Source organism: Mustelus asterias, chromosome 14 (genome assembly GCF_964213995.1).
Source record: "Mustelus asterias chromosome 14, sMusAst1.hap1.1, whole genome shotgun sequence".
NCBI lineage: Eukaryota > Metazoa > Chordata > Chondrichthyes > Carcharhiniformes > Triakidae > Mustelus > Mustelus asterias.
The window spans coordinates 103630084-103652401 of NC_135814.1; the positions used below are offsets into that span (position 1 = coordinate 103630084).

The 22318-nt window shown below is 44.7% G+C and overlaps 1 protein-coding gene across 4 annotated transcripts in view; it reads right to left on the reverse strand.

The window, feature by feature from the left end:
* Positions 1-3821: 3821 nt before the first annotated feature.
* Positions 3822-22318, reverse strand: part of LOC144503915 (ras-associated and pleckstrin homology domains-containing protein 1-like) — a 214478-nt gene continuing 195981 nt past the window's right edge. For all 4 annotated transcript variants that reach the window (XM_078228987.1, XM_078228988.1, XM_078228990.1 and 1 more), the window contains one exon: positions 3822-21835. In XM_078228987.1, the coding sequence (XP_078085113.1) occupies positions 19916-21835 (1920 nt within the window). In that variant the 3' untranslated portion in view covers positions 3822-19915. The remainder of the gene's footprint in view (positions 21836-22318) is intronic.

Consider the following 22318-nt stretch of genomic DNA (forward strand, 5'->3'; position numbering starts at 1 on the left):
CAGAAGGAAGCATTGAATCTAGATTTTAGGAATAAAATGGATAGGTGAAGCATGTTTCAGGGTCAGAGTATTGACAGGGTGATGCGCGATTAAATCACTCGGGAGGCTAGATTGTACCCGGGAAATAAAGGCTTTTATTACTGACAAGAATGGAGCATACTATATAATACAATCCCAGACTAAAGGGTCACCAGGCAGTGCAGTGACTTTTATACTTCCCCTGGTAGGCGGAGCCAACTAGAGTGTACCACAGAACAATATCAACAGGTAGAACAGCCCAACCCTAACACCAACAGTAACTACAGTAACATATCTACAAACACCCATAGTGCTGGCCATCCATGGCTCAGCACTCATAGTGGTAACCAACTATGGTTCACCACACAGGGTATTTACCAAAACCCATCAATAACTCCCTCAGTCTCAGTGTCTGCAAGCTCGACACATAACACAGAAGCGTGGAGAAACCAATTTATCACAAATAGGTGTGAGCAGCCACATGCATCCCCCATTGTGTAGCAATGTTTCAAACTCTAAATCCTGCATGTGGACAATAAAAGTATTGATTGCAGTTACAGACTTTAGATAATGAACCTTATTATTCCAAGAACCAGCAGAAACAAGGCAGTTTGGAATCCAACAGGAAAGTCATAGAGTTTTACAGCACAGAAAGAGGCCCTTCAGCCCATCATGTCTGTGCCAACCATCAAGCACCTTCCTATGCTAATCCAATTTACTCACCTGAAGAAGGGGCTTAGAGCTTCGAAAGCTTGTGTGGCTTTTGCTACCAAATAAACCTGTTGGACTTTAACCTGGTGTTGTTAAACTTCTTATCCAATTTCCAGCAGTGGTTCGTAGCCTTGTACACTGCGGAGTTTGAAATGCTCATCCAAATGCTTCTTAAGTGTTGTGAGGGTTCCTGCCTCTACCCCCTTTCAGGCAGCGAATTCCAGATTCCCACCACCTTCTGGGTGAAAAGGTTTTTCCTCAAATCCTCTCGAAATCTCCTGCCCCTTACCTTGAATCTATGCCCCCTGGTTATTGACCCCTCTACTAAGGGGGAAAGATTCTTCCTATCTTCCTCACTGTGCGGAGTTTGCACATTCTCCCCGTATCTGCATGGGTTTCCTCCGGGTGCTCTGGTTTCCTCCCACAGTCCAAAGATGTGCCAGTTAGGTGGACTGGCCATGCTAAATTGCCCTTTAGTGTCAGGGGGATTAGCAGGTTAAATACGTGGGGTTACAGTGATAGGGCCAGGGTGGGATTGTTGTCAGTGCAGACTCGATGGGCTGAATGGCCTCCTTCTGCCCTGTAGGGATTCTATTATCTATCCTATGTCCCTCAGGACAGGATGTACCATTACTCCAGCAAGAATAGAACTTTCCCTGAACACTCAGTCAACACAGACATCAACAGAGAGGCTATTTTGTCTTCACCCGCAGAGATTTATCTCTGCAGAAATTTAGTTACATCGTCATCTAGAAACCCAGAGGCTTCCCAATTCCATTCATCCAGAGAACCACAGGAGAGAGCAAGCCTGCCCAGGCCTGCAACGTATACATCTTAAAGGACTGCAGTTAAACATGTGATTTGCTTTTTGTATTTCTGTTTATGTCCCAAATATACACTTTGCATCTGGAATCCACCTCTACTTGCGTGTGCGTGAGTGTTTTCCATTGCATTTAAATTGCAGGGTGCTGTGGACAAATCTTGGGAGGATTCTCCCAGCCCGCTGCACTGCTCATGTAGCACAGTGGGCTGGAAGACATCAGCGGGGGCCGTTTCACGGGCTCCACGCTGGGCGCCATGGCCTCTGCGAGTCTCCCAGACTACGTTTTTCAGCATTATCAGCTTTCCGGCGCGGAGCTGATTACAACATAGAAATCAGCATTTACATTTTATTTGCGGGCCTGGGACTGAAGTCTCTGGGCCCACTAACATCTCTCCCCCCGCAGGGGTGGTTCCCTCCAGCAGGATTTACTCCTGCTCCCCACTAACGGGGAACAGGCAGCCTGACCCCACTGGAGGGAACAGAGACCATTGACAATCCCCCGGGAGGTCTAGGGTAAGGGGGTGCCCCTTGGTAAGTGCCAGCCTGGTACTGCCCACCAGGCATTGGGCAGTGCCAAGGGTGTGGGGCCTATTGGGGCAGGGCCTATTGAGGGGATGATTGATGGGGGTAGGGAGTCCCACTGCCACTCTGCGTTGGGAGAGGGAGGGAAGAAGGCAACCGGGGCTGGCCGCCTCGGTGGGGTGGGGTAAATCAGGACTGCCTGGGGAGGGGGGTGAAATTGGGAGAGGTCCGGGAGGCCAGCAATCAGGGAGTGGGGGGATTGAAAGGCCAACTATGGCGGGGGGGGGGGGGGGGGGGGGTGGAGCTGGCCAGCGATATGAAGGTCGGTAATGCTCTTGGCTCTGACAGATCAGCGCATGTGCAGTGGCGCACTCCGCTGCCAGCCTCTCAGGCAGGAAAAGGTCCTGCTCACGGATTTCCAGTGAATCCCGCTAGGGCTCTCTGTGATGCACAGTGTGTTGGGAGATTCATTCCGGTGGGAATGAAAAAAACCCAGTGGGATTTGCTCCCAATTTCTCACAAATTGGGGGTTTCTTTTTTTTTGGGAGAATTCTGGCTGTTATCTTCTGATTTAAACTCAACCGAAAGCCTGCTTCCTGATCTATTACTAAAAGTCACAATTCTATAAGGGTTTTAAAACCCTCCCTCTAAAAGACATGTCTTGTTGCAGACACATGAAGAGTAAAAGGTGACCACCATCTCACTCCCATCTTTAACATCCCTCTCAAGGACCCTCACATCCAACCTGGCTGAATTGTGACTGCCCTCTACATTACATTGATTAGAGTAAGGAGTCTCACAACATCAGGTGAGTGAGCAGCATTCCAAAAGCTCGTGATTCCAAATAAACCTGTTGGACTTTAACCTGGTGTTCTTAATGTGCCCACCCCAGTCCAACACCGGCATCTCCACATCACATTGATTAGAAGTTGCCTTTCTCACCCTTTGGCCATGGAGTGGGCAGCACGGTGGCTAGCACTGCTGCCTCACAGCTCCAGGGACCTGGGTTCGATTCCCAGCTTGGGTCAGTGTGTGGAGTCTGCACATTCTCCCCATGTCTGCGTGGGTTTCCTCCGGGTGCTCCGGTTTCCTACCACTGTCCAAAGATGTGCGGGTTAGGTGGATTGTCTATGCTAAGTTGCCCCTTAGTGTCCTGGGATATGTAGGTTAGAGGGATTAGTGGGGTTACGGGGATAGGGCCTGGGTGGGATTGTTGGCGATGCAGACTTGATGGGCTGAATGGCCTCCTTCTCCACTGGAGGGACTCCATAAGTGCTGACGTTAGCACAAGGACATCTTTTACCGTCTTGGCTGAGATCAGAGGCATGGAGAATACAGGAATAAGTTGTTCAGGGTATGTTGTGATTTGTTTTTGAAATAGACAAAGGTGATGTTAGGATGAATATAATGTAACTGATAATCAGTCTAGCTGCTGTAGCACAGTGAGAGAAAGCATGTGTGTTGTTGCACCTTCAATATATTTTCTGTTTTGTCCAGAGTCATTGAAGTTATTTTTACTTGTCCTTGTAACATGTGTGGCTCTAATTGTGTTCTATTTTCCATTAGCTTATCATGCTGTATCGCGGGAGGGTGGGGGCACTTCCCTTTCCAATGAATCAATGTTGCAGTATTGCCTCTCCCAGGGGCTGGTAAAATAAACCGGGATCCAGAAAACTCCACACAGAAACGTCTCCGATATGTTAGTGTGACTGAGATTACACAGAACAAGAGGTCCACACTTAACTTGAAATCAATTTATTGTCATAAAAACTGTTATATGTTTGCCATGCATTAATTACAGTCTCCAGTATTAATACATTTCAGAGTTTACATTTTTTTTTAAAAAAGGAACTTGCATATGTTCTTCTCTTAGAGTGAACATAGGGGTGGAAGGGCAAAAATTATATACAATATTAATCTCCAACTTTGACAGTGATCTTTCCCATATTGAAGCCAGTCAGTCAGCCACTCCCGGACAGGGGTATGAGGATGGCCTTTAACCACATGCTACAGCGTTTTGTTTTAGTCAGGAGCGGGTGAGCCAACATTCTCTGCATTTAACCAGCAGCATTCAAAGACAACTGTACAGCAAAATTCAGCAACATATACCAAAACTAAACACAGAAACATGACTTGCGATCCGTTGTGACAAGTTGAGAATGGCTGTGATATTTTTAGCCATCTCCAAGCAGGCTGACTTTTCACTCGTGTCCAATTTAAGGCAAAAACATTTCCCAGTCTCCAAGAACTGCACAGACACCAGCCGGGACCTGGCCCATGCAGTGAGATTAAGCGGCGAATTACATACATCACAGTCCTCTTGTCCATGTTACCCTCTCCCCCTTCCCACACATGATGACACAACAGGTGATACAGGACTGAGTCCAGGGTTAAGAATGGTTTTGACTGCAGTCTTACGGTAATCATATCTGAATTATATAACACAAAGTAAGGATGCTTCACAGCTTCCAAGAGAAGGTACGCAGAAGCACCCGTGACACTGGTTCTCGACAAACTTGTAGCTCATTCCCCTCAGTTGAAAGGTTGGCCTGTATGGTTCCTGAATACAGAAGTGATGGCACCAGAATCACACTCTGCAGCTTATGATCATAATGGAAAATTGAGATGCTCTCCTAAATAACCCAGCAGCCTGCGATCACCACTGAATCTCAACATGAGGACAAGACACCCAAACAAGGTGAAAAGTCGCAGAGAGAGAAAGCTCACTAGATTATGACAGATAGTACAAGATCACCCCAAGCCCTTTTAGTGACTGGAAACAGTATCTCAGCCAGTTATTGACAGGATCTTTCTCGTTGTGTTGCCATTACATTGCTGACTTACCTCTCCCAACAACGGCACAGAACAGGGCATTGTGTTCTGTACCTAGAGTCTGCCTGTCAACTCCTTCCTCCGACTCAAATCCAGCGCACTGTTCATACTTCCAGCATCTACAACTGATTCTTTGGCAAAAAATAAATAGTGTGTTTTTCTTTGGTACAAACTTTCCCAGATTCAGCCCTGTTCCTGTTCCCATCTCTCTCCCTCCAACCCTATTTCCTCCATCATACCAGCACTGACTCTGAGAAGTCATCTGGGTTGAGGAGGGCCAGTTGGCCCTCGGAGCCTTGGTGAAGAATCCTGAATGATGCTTCATTCTGATACAAAGAGAAAAATCCAATTCAAATAGGCAAATCTTTAAATGTTACACTCACAGCAGCTCGGCAAACGGCCTGTCTGTAAATACCTTCCTGCCCATTTACTCTGAGATATGTCCTCTTACTGTAAAGGATTTCTTTTACACCAACTGTGCAATTGGTATTTCACAGTATAAATGTTCCAATTCCAGCATTTTCTGGGGTTTCCTGGGGATTCTGTTGTGAAGCAAAAGGAAATGTGGAAGAAAGAGTTCTGGCACTCATCGTTGGGGGGAGGGGGGCGGGGGTACAGGAGCGTCCTTTGCTTCACCGTCCTTTGCTTCACTGTCACCTCAGCATCAATCATAAAAATACTATAAAGACCGCTACTTTATATTCATTTTCAGGACTCCCAGAGGGATTTATCAGGGGGATACACCACTCACAACATTGAGCAAAAGGAGCAGCAACAGAGTCACATCAATGAAAATACGCACTGTTCACACAAGCTGTCGACACTCAGCTACAATTCCAGGTCTGAATCCCCCGTGGGTGCAGTTTAAGCACTCAAAAAAAAAAGCATTTGATTGGCATCCCATCCACCTCCTTACACATCCCTGACCTCCCAACGAGGTCCAAATGTCTGCAGTTTGTACGGTGTACAAGATGCACTGCAGCAAACTGTCAAGAATTCTGTAGCAGAACCTCCAAAACCCACAACCTTCATCACCTAGAACAAGGGAAGCGGATGCACGGAAACATTCAAAGATCCCCTCCAAGTCATACACCACCCTGAGATGATTGTGTTAAAATCCTGGAACTCTAGCTCACAGCCCTCTGGAAGCCCCTTCAGCACACAGCTTAGAAAGGGTAAGGTGGCTCACCCCAAGGACAAAGGGAGGTGTAGATGTTGGCTTCAACAGTGACATCCACGTCCTGAGAATTCAGAAAACGAATGGCAGTTTGCTGCTGCAGGTAAGAGGTTCTTGATTGTCTGCACCACATCGATTCTAACACTTGGGCACATTATCTTACTGCTGGATTACCTTACTGCCTGATTCAAAGGTAGAATTCTTAAGGGGATGCTGCCGCTGAGGGAGCTGGGCGTGCATCGATCATTGGGAATAACTATGATGAGGGTGTTGCGTGATTTTTATACCCTGTCAGATCGGAATCTCCAAGTGGTGTTCCTGGAAATGTCCCATTGATGTATTGATGTCATAGCTAATTCCATTTAGTGTAGTTTCCCATACAACATTGCGACTGTGAAATCCGATCAAACGCAATCACATCCGTGGGTGGTTTGCGTAAAGCAGGTGGAATGGAATAACGAATGAAGGAAAGGAAATGGCGGTTGCTGCGAATGTTGCTGAGCATTCCGGATGGGATGGTAACCAAACAACATCCCCCTTCTAGTAGACAGGTCTCTGAACAATAGAAATGTGAAATACTGTAGTTATAGCTACAAATGCAGAGGCAGGGTTATCATAGAATCCCTACAGTGCAGAAGAAAGCCATTTGGCCCATCGAGTCTGCACCGACCACAATCCCACCCAGGCCCTATCCCCATAACCCCATGTATTTACCCTGCTAATCCCCTGACAATAAGGGGCAGTTTAGCATGGCCAATCCACCTAACCCACACATCTTTGGACTGTGTATCATACCTGTGGATACCCAGACATTCACAACAACCTCCACTCAGACCCACAAAGAAGATTTTATTGAGCCATTGAGGAGAATATACGAGGTGAATGGGATTTGCACTTTAGCCAATGTGAGCTGGGGTGGTGTATGCCCCTATGGAACAACTTTTGGGACAGAGTTTGCAGTGAATAATTGTCAGGAGCCACACGATGATAATCTTATTGCTACAGATAAAACAGTAAGAGATGAGGGGGATAATCATTCTGTTTTAGGTCATTTTTTGGGTTCAACATTTTACAACAGGAGCGTTGATTTAAATTTGATATATTTTATTAATTTTAATGATAATCCACAGGCTGAGGGATGCTAAGATTTTAGAATCAGATAGTAATCTTGCTTTAGGGGAAGGAAGTGAGGATTTCAATAGGAGGACTGATCTTTATTAATATTTATTATCCATGTGAATTTAGCTGTTCACTCTGCCCTATGGCTTTTAGCTCCGTCACTCATTTTAGAAAACATATTAAGGGAGCACATAGAAAGTATAAATTAAAATATGCTCAAAATGCCAAAAAAGCAGTGAATACCATCCAACTGCATGTCATTTTTCAAAACGTGATGGAGATAAATTGGTAAGAATGGAAGATCCAAATCCTTTCGTAATTGGGTGGAAGATATGCAATAAAAATTTAAATTGCAAAGAGGTCTTACTAACTATGACTCTCTTAGTAGGGTCTCACCACAGAGTCAACTCTGGTTAGTTACCTCTGTGGCGTTTTGACGTGCCTTTGGCGACCAGAGTGACAGTCGTGCCGCCCCGTTGGCCCCGCTGGTAAACTCGGTAGCTTGCTACCGAGGGACTAAATAACAGCGAAAAAGCGCCAGACGGCCGTGATCTGCATAGATCGGAGACTAGTCTTGAGACGGTATCACCCTCAAAACACCATGAATTATCCGCCTTCAACGGATGAGTCCGGATGGGAAGCGTCCCGGAAAAACAACCTCCGCGCCGAGGCGCCTGTGACAACACACTGCGTAAAATGTCAGAATCAAAGTTACAGTTGTTCTAGTTCTCCACAGCTAGTAACAAGATCTATCTCCAGTCAAACCAAAGAGGGAATCTCGAGACCCTGGCGTTACTACTTGTCCTACCGGGAGGTGAACTCGGTTACCAGACCACAAGAGTTAGCCTCCATGGTGATGGAAGACAATGAAGCTAATGTACAAGAGCCCGAGTGGACGGCCCATCCATCGGGAGATATTTACATTGTAACACCTACCTTCTACAATATGAACCATCGTATCTCAAAACAGGGAATGGAAACTATGGTGAACAATGCCGAGTCTGAAGCAGATGGCGGAACATCTGAAATGACAACCTCCATTGAAGGAGTGATCATCAAGCCATCCCAGGACAGAACAGATAGGAGGGAAGTGATCATCCATGACCCCGTTGATGTGTTGTTCTGCAAGTCCTGCGACACCCTCCTCCCGACAGTTGGTTCATTTAACAAAGATATGACTGAAGTGCACAAAAGCAAGAATATCTGGATGAGGTGTTCGTGCTGCGGCAAAGTGGGAGAATTCCATTCCACCTCCTGCCATTACCCGAAGTGTGATGGAGAGACAGCCCATACCAGTCGGGGAACATCAGTGCAGCGCATGTGACAAAAGGTTCACATCGAAGATTGGATTCGGACAACTTGAGATACATCAACATCCCGTTCTGCATAATGAGAAACGCCTCAATAAAGCACTGAAAGTCAAAGGCAAACCAGGGAGACGTGCCCATACATGGGCACAGGACGAAGTGGAACATCTGAAGGAACTTAAGAGATTTGCTGGATACAGATATATCAACATGGAAATCGGGAGCAATTGGAGACTAGCTGCTAAAGACGACTCCCTTTGGAAACCCAATATTATATTTAAGAAAGAGAAAGACCAATGTATTGTGGTGGTGGATGTGACAGTCCTTTTTGAAGACGACTGCTCTAGTCTGGAAAAGGCGTGGGAAGAGAAGGAGGAAAATATAGTCATCTTGGACCTGAAATTATGAAATTAACAGGAGGCCTTAAGCCTGGATATTTTGGATTTGTAATGGGCGCCAGAGGAAAATGGCTCAAGAGGTACAGAACCTTTGCCCAACAGACTGAAACTCACCTTATCATTAACATTGGAACTTTTACAGCTCTTCAATAAGTGAGACCTGACAGATAAACATAGAATCCCAGCCATTGGCTTGAGAGACAATCTGGCCCTTAATGCCTAGATCATGAATGGACAATTGTGGTGGGTACCATTATTAGGTGTTAATTATATATATGTGTTAAATTGGAATGTTTTGTTGACAATATTAATTATTCCGTTCACTGCTAAATTAATGTATGCAATGTTGATGTTTGTAATATTTATAATGTAAAGTCTCACTTTAATATCTAATAAAGGCTTGGCCAGCCCACTAGATCAGTAGGACATCAAACGGTTAGGCCCCATCTAACCCGCGCCTCACTTTAAGATGCCCAACCCTTGGCCGTGGTATCGCTAGATGTTACAAAATGTCGACGAGCAACGTAAAGACTCGGACAAGGCACTCACTGAGTGTGTTTCAAAATAGCCAAATGCCTCGTCATCTAATTAGTGACACACATGAATGGATGAACGAGATTCCCACTGTCGCTACCTACTATCGAGCGTAACAACAGCCAAAGGAACAAGCTTGGCAAAAACAGCAGGGAAAGAAGACCCTGCTGAGCTTGACTCTAGTCTGGCACTGTGAAGGTGCGCTGTCACTCCAGTGAGAGGAATAAAGCACTAATTGCAGGGAGTGTCAAAAATAAGGAGAATAGGGTAGAAAACAAAAATAATTCAATTTAGGCAGAGAAAGAAATTATGACTCTTAAATTAGAAATCAAATTTAAGGGATGTAAATATATTAAGATGGCAGAGCATTTAAAATCGAAAAAGAACAAATTTCAGATAAAAGAATGGTAGAAGTAGATTAAGAGAATCATTTGATGATTCTATTAAGGAAGGGACAATACAGAAAGGAGACATGACTATAACCCTAGTTTTTGAGGAGTTAAATGAGGAGATCGATAGTGAGGATGTGGAAGGTAATAGGTTGGGCGGTGAAATGTTAACTGATGCTTGGGTCAATGAGGAAAGTGATGTCAATTCTATGGATAGTGATAGTAAGCAGAATATTAATTTAGGAGCAATGGTTGATTCTAAACTGGAGTTGATTAAACAAGATTAAAAAAAGAGGATTAAAAGGTCAGAGATTAATGGATTTACCGAACTGACCGATTAATTCCGAATTTTTTAAAAAGAGGAAATTCCAGGGAAGAATGAAACTAAATAAAAGCAAATGAATAGGACCAATGAAAGGAGAAATGTAAGATGAAGAGCGATTAGGAAGGATGCATTTAGGATGGCACAATTATCGGAAAGCCTGAGCCAGGCAGCTGATGAGAGGATGTCAGCAGAGTAAATGCCCCCTGGATATTTCTGAATTAGATCATTTTAAGGATAGGTTGATTGCGATAGAAGATTGACATAAGTAAATCTGTTAATAGATGCGAAATGGATGTTGAAGTCATTGAGGTATTAAACCAATTCAGGAATGATATCACACCTGGACCAGATAAAACTAAAGTTGCAGATATGGGTTAGATGTCAAAAATGTCCAGGATTAATTACTAAAATGTATAATATCTGGTTAAGAAGGGGAGGTTGTACAAGATTTAATTAAAACAGCGAGGACTATTTTAACACCCAAGTCGGATAAGGAGGAGGCATTGAGAAGCACTGATAATTGGAGACCCTTAACAATAAGATCAATTTCATTAAGAGCTTTTACAAAAACAATTAGTGTTGGATTAAGTAAGGTAGTTATGCTGAATACTAGTTAGAGAGGATTTATAGCTGGTAAAACAGGCTGTAACGAACATAGCTATTTTAAATAATTCTAGGTGCAGTTTTCATTGATCTAGCTAAGGCGTTTGACACAGTTGAACATGAGTTGATATTTAGCAGTCTCAGCAGAATGGGATTACCTAGAGAGATAATGAGGCTGGTTGATAATGTGTCTGTAAATATGTTCACCTATATTGAGATAGGAAAGAAACAAACATCCCAACAAAAAGGGAGACAGAACAGTGAGATCCTCTATCACTTATATTGTTTAATATTATGAATACGTTGATCTGTTCATTAGATGATAAAGGGGAGGGATGTTTAATCCGTTCAGGCCAAGATTGTAATAACTTCCCTAGTGTTTGCTAATGATATAACATTAATTAGTGATTCCCAATGTAGAATGCAGAAAAATCTAAAAATAGTGGAGAAATTTAGTTTCTGCACAGGATTGGAGATGTATTTAAAGAAAACCGCAGCTTTCTTTATGACAGCAGAAAGTAAAACATTTCTCTTTAATAATGCAGAGTGCTGGCACATGAATAGTGTACTGGTCAATTTTATTGACCCCGGATATCTCGAGAAATACCCAGGGGCATGCTTTGACCCCTGGATTGATACAACACAACATACATGGGAAAATATAGTACAAGGCTGGATAACAAATTTAATGGCCTGTCCCTTCAAAGCATCACAGAGATTTTATATTTTAACAATATATTTTATTACACGATTTTATCACCCAATCTTAACCGAAACCTCTCAGAACAGGCTAGTTACGCTCGACAATATTATCAAAAGGGCTACTAAAACTATACTGCATTTACCGAACGAGATTTATATGTATGTCACAGAGGTGATGGACTTGCCCTACCTAAGCTTGAAGCGAAGGTCCCCATAGTGGTATATAAAAAATGGAGATCTTTTAAATTAAGTTTTGACCCCTTAATCTCGGCCTCCTTTCAGTACTGTAGGATTGACTTAGATGTAAAACGTGGCCAGTCTTTAAGTCGTCAAAGAAATAGAGGCCCACAGTCCTCAGAACGCAATAATTATATCTGACAGTAAAGACAAGGATGCAAATTGCCAGTTTGAGGCAGGTAAATGGTCTTATCTTAATTATCAAGGTATTGGCATCCCTTATTTCTTTGATGACCCGATCTTGAATCACTTGCTGTGTTTTAACTGTTTTAAAGAATGAAATTTTATCAACGCCGTTTTAAATAGGTGCCTATCCGCGAGATATTTGTCTTTGGGGGTGATGAACTGGATGCTCCCCATGCAGATGCTGCAATACAGTCAATGAAACACTGGGTCATAACTCTGGACGTTGTCCTCATGTTAAAAATGCTCAGATTTTTAGACATAAGGTATTGCACTTATTGAAAGATATGATTTTAAAAACATAATTTTAAAGGTTTATATGGAACCCCTCACCAGAACCGAAGACCTTTTAAACCTGACATTTTAATCTGAGGGACAGAATGTTGCCATTGTGGATGTAACTCTCTGCTTCAAAGGTAATAGTAAATCACTGGAAAAAGCACGGAAAGAAAAAGTTGGTAAGTATGAACATCCCGCGGCCGATTGCTGTTTTGACAAGGGGCAACAATGTAAAATTCTTTGGATTTGTTATTGGTTCCCGTGGAGAGTGGTACAGACAAAGTGGCCGGGATTTTATGACCTCACTCGGGCGAGGCTCGTAAAATCCCACCCGAGGCCAACGGAGAGTTCCGTTCTGAGAGCTGCGCCTGCCCCAAGTCCGGGACGGGCATGGCAGTAAGATTCCGGCCAATGACTAATTAAATTTCTCAACATCAATAACTTTAAGACCTTCACAGAATAAACAAGATTAGCACCATTACAGACAACAAAAATGGTAAAGATTTTTATGGACAATTGATTTTGTTCCAGAACAAATCACTTTTAACAGTTTTTAAATATATTTTCAGGACATTTTAACATGGTATAGCTGTGTTAATTTTAAAATTTGCCTTTTTGAGTAATAACGTTGTTTGGTTTTGGTTTAATACTTTTGGCTATAGCACCTTCATGTGTCAGACGATGATGAGCATTTACCGTTATCTATTGACATGCTGCTGGTTTAATTCCCCTTACAGATTACGGTGAAATCTGTAGCTACAATGGTTAGGTTTGTTATGAAATTGAGTAACTAATTGGCCTACATCCAGTAAATTACTAGCCCTAAGTTTGCCAGGTGGAGGAAAAGGGCATGCCACAATAAAACATACACCGGGTGTAACGACATTTCAAATAGCAGGACGGGTGGAGACAGCAGTTAATAAAGCAAATGTATCCTGGACTTTATTAATAGGGGCGTACAAGAGCAAGGAGGTTATGCTGAACTTATACAGACACAAGTTAGACCTCAGCTGGAATATTGTGAGCACTTCTGGGCACCACACTACAGGAAGGATATAGCATTGGAGAGAGTGCAGAAGAGGTTTACAAGAATGGTTCCGGGGTGAGAAACTTCATTTATGAACAGAGGTTGGAGAGGTTGGGACTGCTCTCCTTGGAGAGAAGGCAGCAAAGAGGAGATTTGACAGAATGTTGAAAATTATGAAGGGACTGGACAGAGTGGATCGGGAGAAACTGCTCTCGCTCGTAAAAGGATCGAGAATGAGAGGACGTAGATTTAAAATAATTTGCAAAGGAAACAAATGTGATGTGAGAAAAATCTTTTTCACCCAGCGAGCGGTCGGGGTCTGGGATGCACCAGAAGTATGGTGGAGGCAGGTTCAATCGAGGCATTCAAGAGGTCATCAGAATATTATACGAATAAAAACAATGTGCAAGAGTACAGGGAAAAGGCAGGGGGATGACACTAAGTCATGATGCTCATTTGGAGCCAGTGCAGACACGATGGGACAAACTGCCTCCTTTTGTACCATAACAATTCTGTGATCTTTTCAGAGAGCTTCTGTAGAACAGAAGTGGACAGGGGTGTGGGGGTGAGATAAGGTATGATATTTATACAGGAGCATTATAACTTATATTATTCCTAAATACATGAACTGAGTACTTTCCCACAACGTTGAATGATCATTCAACAATGTACTTTTTTAAAAAAATTACCTTTTGAAGTTATTTTACATAAACTAGTTCCTGTAGCTGTCAACGTAACAGCAAATATGCTGATGTGTGCTCGATTAGCATGTCAATATATTTAATGAGCAGGACAGACAATTATCAGGAGGGTTAGAGTGTCACACTCACTCCCCCACCAAAAAAAGCTACTAAATAGGTATGGTACAGTTCCCAATGCAGGCACCTAGATGGAGGGGAAATCCATCTGTGAAACTGAACATTATCTGTTTTACAAAAGGCCAGAGAAGATAAACCATCTGTTCCATCAGGGAAAAAAAAAATCAGAGTTTGTAAGTTTGTGCAAAGCTGCCAGAATTCTATTGTGTGTCATTGTGTGTCACAGTCAGTCATTTACGGCACAGGAGGAGGCCATTTGGTCCATCGAGTCCATACTGGCTCCGCACAGGGCAATCCAGTCAGTCTCACGCCCCCCACTCGATCCCTGCACGTTTATTTCCTGCAAGTGCCCATCCCATTTTCCTATCAAATCACTGATCGTTTCTGCTCCCACCATCCCCATCGGCAGCGAGTTCTAGGGCATTCCTTCAGAATTGAATCACCAATTTACAGCTTGGCTGCTATTTACCGCAGATGCTTAGACTTGCGGTGGATTCTGTTTGATTGCTTTGGTGAGATGGCAATCAGAATGAGTTCAAATTCCCTCAGGCCAGGTCTGGGAAATATATTCAAATCCCTTCCCCTTCTGGTTCTGGGATACCGATTCTGGGCGGCTCGTGATCTGTTTGCTGGTAGGTGACTGAGAAATGACCTGGACTTATGGCAATTAGCGCTGATGCTCACACGAGGAGATTATTAAGCATTTTAAAATCAGCCCTGAAAAACCCAGTGCTCCAGGGGATATTTATCCCTCGGCCAAAAGCACAAACTGATTACCCGGGTGTACAAAACTGGTGAAGGCAAAGAATGCACAGAGCGGTAAAAGAGTTGTGTTGCAGAGAGGAAGAAAAGTACACGGCATTGTATTAGGATCATTGCTCTTCTTGATATATTAACGATCTGGATTTGAGTGTACAAGGCATCATTTCAAAGTTTACTTGAAACTTAGAAAACAGTAAACAGGGAAAGAGACAGTGGACAGACATGGCAGATTAAATTTAATGCAGAGAAGTGGGATGCATTTTGATAATAAAAATGAGGAGAGGCAGTATAAACTATAGGTACAAGTTCAAGTTGGTGCAGGAGCAGAGGAAAATAAGGGTTTACAGTCAGAAATCTTGGAGAGTGGCAGCACGACTGGAGAACACTTAAAACAGCTTACGGCATCGAGGGCAGCACAATGGTTATGGGGATAGGGTGGGAGAGTGAAAGTAGGTGGAGTGCTCTTTTGGAGGGTTGATGCAGACTCGATGGGCCGAATGGCCTCATTCTGCACTGCAAGCATTCTATGAGGATCCATGGTTTCAGAGAGACAGAGTAGAAAAGCAAGGAAGTCATGATAAACCCTTTATAAGTCACTCGTTAGACCTCTGCTAGGGTACTATGTACAATTCTGTGCTCCATACTTTAGAACGGATGTCAAAACCTTAGAGAAGGTGCAGAGATTTACTGGAATGGTACCAGGGATAAAGGACTTCAATGATGTGGAGCGAATAGAGAAGCAGGGATTGTTCTTAGATCTGAGAAGGCCAAGGAGTAATTTAACTGAGGTGTTCAAAATCAGATGGGGTTTTGAAAGAGTAGAAAGGGAGACCAGTCTCCTCTGGCAGAAAAGGTCAATAAATAGAGAGTTAATTTGTAAAAGAACCAATGGCGACATGAGGAGAATCTTTTCTCACAGACAGCAGTGATGATCATACTAATGCACTATTGCATTAGATTCAATAGTGACTTTCAGAATACTGAGATAAGAAATGCAGGAGTGTAGGGACAGAGCAAGGGAGGGGTCAATTTGGATCACGCTGTCAAAAAGCCAGCACAACTCAGGTACAATGGCCCCCTTCTGTGCTGTAAGATTTTATGCTTCATCTTACTACCATCTTTCTGACTGAGTTCTGTAAAGTGACTTCTTCGCTTCTCCAGAAGAAACTACAGGAGCTGGATTTCACCTCCAGGTAATTATTTTAAAGTGTTTATATCATCCTGAGATTGTGAAAAGTGCTCTTTAAAAAGCCTTTATTTCTTATCCCAACTGAGTGGCTCCAGGCTGTTACTGCTCCACAGTTCAGTACCTTTCATTAACCATTTCAAAGCTGCCTATTTGTTAACCTCCCCTCTCAGCCACTACATCCTTTTTCCAGATCTCCTTGTTGAATAAGCTGCTGGGTTTGACAAAACTGACTTCTTTGGGTGAATAAAAATTGGAATGCATTTACTTGTTCCAACTTCCAGAGTCAAGCATATAAGTAATAAATTATACCCAACTTTGAACAGGCCAAAGATCCCAGATTGAATTCCCTGCTACATGATCCTTCCAATGTTAAAGAGAATAGATAACTCAGAAGTGAAGAGGAAACAGTATAAATCGGGTCACAAATCACATCACATAAGATTCAAATGGACCAATTAGCGGGTAAATGAGCAAGAATCTCCCATTCTAGGCCACTTTTACCAGAGCTATGCATCATGAGTCTTAGCAAAAATTACTTATCACAATAGTTACTCTAAGTGTTCCTGGCCGAGAAGAAGATCCAACAAGCCCAGCATCATTGGTACTTATTGGGTTGCAAACATCCAGGATAGTGGGATTGTTGATCATCGGATCTTGGCTGGACCACACAAACAGAAAATCACAGGACATGAGACAGAGATATATACAAATCCATGAATAAACTGGGCTCAGATAATGTGCGCTTAACAAGCGTATGTGACGTACTAAGGTCCACCTGGTGAAGGCAAGTGTGTTTTACAAACATCCATCAGCCCAAGGGATGCTTCACTTTGTACCAAACAACATGCACTGCTGATTTTTCAGAACCCTCCATTGAATTTCTGCATCTGGTCACATCTTTCACCACTACCTCAAGGAGTGCTGTAGCGAACGGGAATACTTGTACGCGCACAGTACATGTAGTGAACGGGAATACTTGTACGCGCACAGTACATGTAGCGAACAGGAATACTCTGCACGCGCACAGTACATGTAGTGAACAGGAATACTCTATACGCGCACAGTACATGTAGTGAACAGGAATACTCTGTACGCGCACAGTACATGTAGCGAACAGGAATACTCTGCACGCGCACAGTACATGTAGCGAACAGGAATACTCTGCACGCGCACAGTACATGTAGTGAACAGGAATACTCTATACGCGCACAGTACATGTAGTGAACAGGAATACTCTGTACGCGCACAGTACATGTAGCGAACAGGAATACTCTGCACGCGCACAGTACATGTAGTGAACAGGAATACTCTATACGCGCACAGTAGATGTAGTGAACAGGAATACTCTATACGCGCACAGTACATGTAGTGAACAGGAATACTCTGTACGCGCACAGTACATGTAGTGAACAGGAATACTCTGTACGCACACAGTACATGTAGTGAACAGGAATACTCTAAGTATCCGATGTGTTACGATGAAGGGGAATATATCACTAGGGTACAGTACTGATGGGCACAGGACTGCTGTCAATGGTTGGAGAAGAGACCAATGATGAGTGAATTCAGTTATTTGGTGAGCTGTGATTCTTCTCCTCAGAACAGAGAGGTTTAAGCAGAGGAGTCATATCGATGTTCAAGATTATGCAGGGCTTTGGTAAGAGTAAATGAGATAAAGTTGATTGCAGCAACAGGACAGCTGGTAACCAGAGGGCACAGGTTTCCGATAACTGGCAAAGTAAGTGCAGGCAAAGTGAATTTTGGCATTCTGCAGTGAATGGTGATGGTCTGGAAAGGGTGGCTGAAGCAGGTTTAATAGTAACTTTCAAAAGGCAATTGTATATATACTCAAAATGGAAAACATTGCAAGGCTGTGGGGAAAGGGCTGGTGAGATTAATTCAGTAGCTCTTTGGCTCCTCTGTGCTGCAAGATTCCACAAAAGTTGATGTGATGTTGATAAATACAAACTCGTGCTATAATGGATCTTTTAAACACAAGCAGTTGTCCATCAATATTGGTACCTATAACCTGACACAACCAGAACCAGCAACCACAAATACCTTGCTTCGATTCTCTACACTTGCTTATCTCACAAGTCACCTCTTCAGCCTTTCATCCCTACTCATTTCAGAGCAACTAGGTTCCTGCACTAACAGATGAAACAGAGAAATGATTTCAAATGGGATCTGCGTCAAACGGCCAAAGGACACTGATGACTCTTTGCGGGAGTCGGTGTCCTGGTGGGGAATGGAGGTGTAGAGGGATTAGACATCCATGGTGAGGAGGTGGTGGTTTGGGTCAGGGAATAGGGCACCAGAGGAATTGCGGATGTAAATGGGAAGGGACTGGACAAGAGGAGAGAGGATGACTCTTGCCAGAGAAGCCAAGGAATAAGATTTTAAACACAGGGTTAAGTTGGGCAATTCCTTTCCAGAATATTGCTTCGCTGACTATCTTGTCCAAAAACCATTGACTGGTTGGTCACACATCGTTAGACCATTATTGTTATAATCAGAGTGCCATTTGAAAAAAAAATTCAATTTCCTTTTGGTTTTTGACTCCAGTATTTCCACATGGAAACATTGAGCTAAACAAGTCTGGAAAGAAAATGCTCAGGTTCAATCCTGACAAGAGATTGTCTTTTCCTGAAACATGCAAGGTAAATTACTCTCAGTCCTGCCATTGTCTGCCCTGCTCTCCAAGCAGTGACCCTTGCTGGGTTACCTGGGTGCTAAGTGGCTGGCCTTCAGTAAAGGTCAGGAAGGATCCTGACATGGGTGGAGGCATCACAACCCCCGAGCGCAGGCCAACTGTATCACCATGCTGTTACCTAGCTAAACTAGCTTAACCAGAAAGTATAAAACAAACAAACCTGGGACTGTCTTGCCTGTAGGAGACAGCAGCAACCCAGCTCTATCAATTGCACCATCGGTGGACAGAGATAAGACAACTGGAAAAGTAGTAGTGAGGTTTGCAATATGATTCCGTGACCTGTATAGTGAGGATTCAGGTCTACACTTTAGCACCTTTCTGCATTCAATCAAAAACTTTCAACATTTTAGCTAAATAAATTCCTTGAGTAACTCGTGGATTCCTCCGTCTCCCCTTCAAAATAACAGCTCTCCAAAGTCTCCTGTAGCTCCAACGGGTCAAAGCTTTGGCCTGAAGGTGGTTCTGCCAGTTGACAGGTGACCCGTTTAATTGCACTGAACTTGTGGTCCAAACATGGTTGAATAATTCCCAATTTGCTTTGCTATCGGACCTAAAATCAGCAACCGGGAGGTGGCTGATTGATCGATTGTTGCTAGCAGCAGTCCCAGCATTCTGCTCTGCACTCCAAACATCCGCAAGGATTCAGATGCTCAGATCACTCCAGATATCGTACCATTTCTTCCCACCAGGAACGCGCAAGGTTGAAAACCAACAGAATGCAGAGAGTTGACAGTCCCTTTTCTCAACTAATTCCGATGATACTTCTAGCCCGAGTTCCCTACAACAAAAAAAACTGCCAGTTATCACACTGGGAAGGTGCCAATGACAAAGACAAAACTCTTTAAAAAAAAAATCAAAATCACCAACAACATTTAATCTGACTAAGAAAGAGGAAAACAGTCCTTTCCTCTCGGCCCATCTCTATAACCCCTCCCTCCCCCAGCTCCTATCGAACTAACTGGGAAATTTTCTGATCAGACACAAACCCCAGCACCTTTCCCCAACTAGGTCCCATCATATATCAAAGCATCTATATTTACACAAGTAGAGCAATTTGACTTTACAAGTGAAACACAACACTCCACTGATCCAAGGATGAGGATTCCTATTAAGAGTAATGTGATCTAATTTTGTTGGAAGATGTATGCAGCCAGAGTTTTAAGAAAGGCAATTAATGTATCGCTCTGAATACTGCGGACGATGCGTATATGGAGCAGCATGTAAACAGCACATAGGCGGCTGGTTCATCAACAGTCCCGACTCAACTTGGTGTTGTCGCCCCGTTTGGGTGGAGCTGGGGGTGGTCCGCGCCGTAAAGTTGCATAGCCTGAAATGTTGCCAGATGCATACGCGCCGCTAGATTCCTGGTCAAAAAGCAACTCGGGAGGAGGGGGTGGGAGCACCATGTCATCCATGGTTGTGGTGGGCTCTGCTTTGGAGAGACGCGCCGAGGTTAGTGAGCTGTGTCGGGTGAAGGATTTTCTCTGCAGAGTCCTATTGAGGTCAGCCAGGAAATGAGGCTGCACGGACAAGGCTGGCTTAGGAGACACTGGCACTGGATTGATGGGAGGAGCCGGGTGTTCTGTAGACTCCCCTTGCGTCAAGCGGGTGCTGTCGCTCCTCTTGGGAAGTACTGGCGGTGGCGCTTTCTTCATCGAAGACTTGGACCATGTTTGCGGCTGAGGGTTCACGACAGCGACTTTAGGTGGGACAGCGTTGGAAAAACCAGGAACTGCAATCTCCAGTGGAGGAGGGGGTAGAAGATCCAGATCCGGAGGCGGGGGCGGAAAGTCCAAATCTGATGGAGGTGAGGGAAACTCGGACACGGGCTCCTTGGAAGCGGCCGAAACTCCTGGCCCTCTGCTTGGCGGCCCTCCAGGTGGGAACATCAAGTTAACCGCGGCCAAATTTAATTTTCCAGGCTTCGAAGGAGCAGGCGGGGAAGTGGCGACATCTAATGCTGGAGACACTGGAGGAACTGTTGGTTGTTCCATGGGTTTTCTGGACTCCTTCATTTCTGAACAGCTGGACCCTTTCATGCTGGAGTGTCTCTGGGGTGTGGGAGGTGGCTTCTTACCACCCGGGCTGGATGTTTTTTTAGGTTTTTTGATGGAGGTCGTTTTGACTGGGGTGGGAGGAGGAGTCGGGGTCGGTGGGGGAGGTTGGGGTAGGCTGCTTTCAGGGGGCGGAGGGGGAAACTCAGGTGATGGGAGAGAACTGGGCTGCCACTTGGGTTTTGCTTTCACAGCTGGGGGAGATACGGGAGTTTGAAGTGAGGCTGGCGCTGGCTTTGCCGTCGCGGGTGCAGGCGGCGGAGGCTGGAACTGACTTATAGACTGCTTTACGATGGAAATGGCAGGCGGCGGAGGAACGGGCATTTGTTCTGCAGCTCCAGCCAGCTGATTTGGCACAGGGGAATGAGGGGAAGGAGGGAGGGAGGGTGGTGGTGGCGGCAATGGAATCTGTGCAACCGAGAACCGAGGTGGTTTCGCCGATGTTGGGGGAGGGGGAGGTGCTGGGGGGGACTCCACTTGAATGACACTAGGCACTGCTGGTTTGGGGGCTGTTTGAGGTGGGTGGCTTACAGAGGCCCCGAATGGAGGCCCGACCTTTTTAGTGGCAGCACCCTGCAGTAGAGGTGGCAGAGGGGGAGGGGGAGGGGGTGGAGGTGGTGGAGGAGGGGGGGCGAAGGGCTGGACAGGGGATGGAATGCTTTGCTGCTGTATCTTCTGTGGTGGGGGTGGGGGTGTGAAGGCAGGTACCATGGGGGAAGGGCTGGGTGGTCCCGATTTCAACACAGTCAGAGCAGGGATTGCCTGACAAGGCGGCGGGGGCGGTGGAGTTGAGGGAACAGGCGGAGGAGGAACATACTGCCCGTCACTTTCTACCAGCGGCTGGGGCTTCACCAGCTGCGAAGGTGGAGCTGGCGGGATGGCCTGGGCTGCCACTGGCAGGATTACAGTGGAAGGTGCAGCCGGCTGTTTGCTTGGCTGCTGTCTGCTGATGGTGCTGTATTTACTAAAGGGGGCAGCGAGTGGTGGAGGTGGAGGGGGAGGAGGAGGTGGGGATGGAGAGGACTGTGGTGCTACATGAGGCACATTGATCCTGGTCTGAGGGGAAGTGGGTGCTACAGATGAAGGATATGATCTCACCGAGTCTGTCCTGATCTGTAGAGAGAGAGAAAGAGTAAATAGAAAAAGTTGCCAAAATCCTCCAAAGCTCATCAGTTCATCTCGAACACTAACCCTTTTCCCCAACTCCATTTTCTATAAGCAGCTGGAAGTTATTGAAATCGATATTAATTCCTAACAAATGGAAGATTGGCTCCCCTCCTGCAGCAGAGCTTCTGCTGCCACTCAGACTCATGCAGAATAATCACTCTACTATAAAAGCAAATTACTGCGGATGCTGGAACCTGAAACCAAAAGAGAAAACGCTGGAAAATCTCAGCAGGTCTGGCAGCATCTGGAAGGAGAGAAAAGAGCTGATGTTTTGAGTCCGGGTGACCCTTTGTCAGAACTGACAAAGTAGAGTCTTTTAAAATCACCCTATTTTCTGGTGCTCTTTTGGACAGTCGGTGCAGACTTGATGGGCCAAATGGCCTTCTTCTGCACTGTAAGGATTCTATGATTTGACTTCATTGGGTCAGT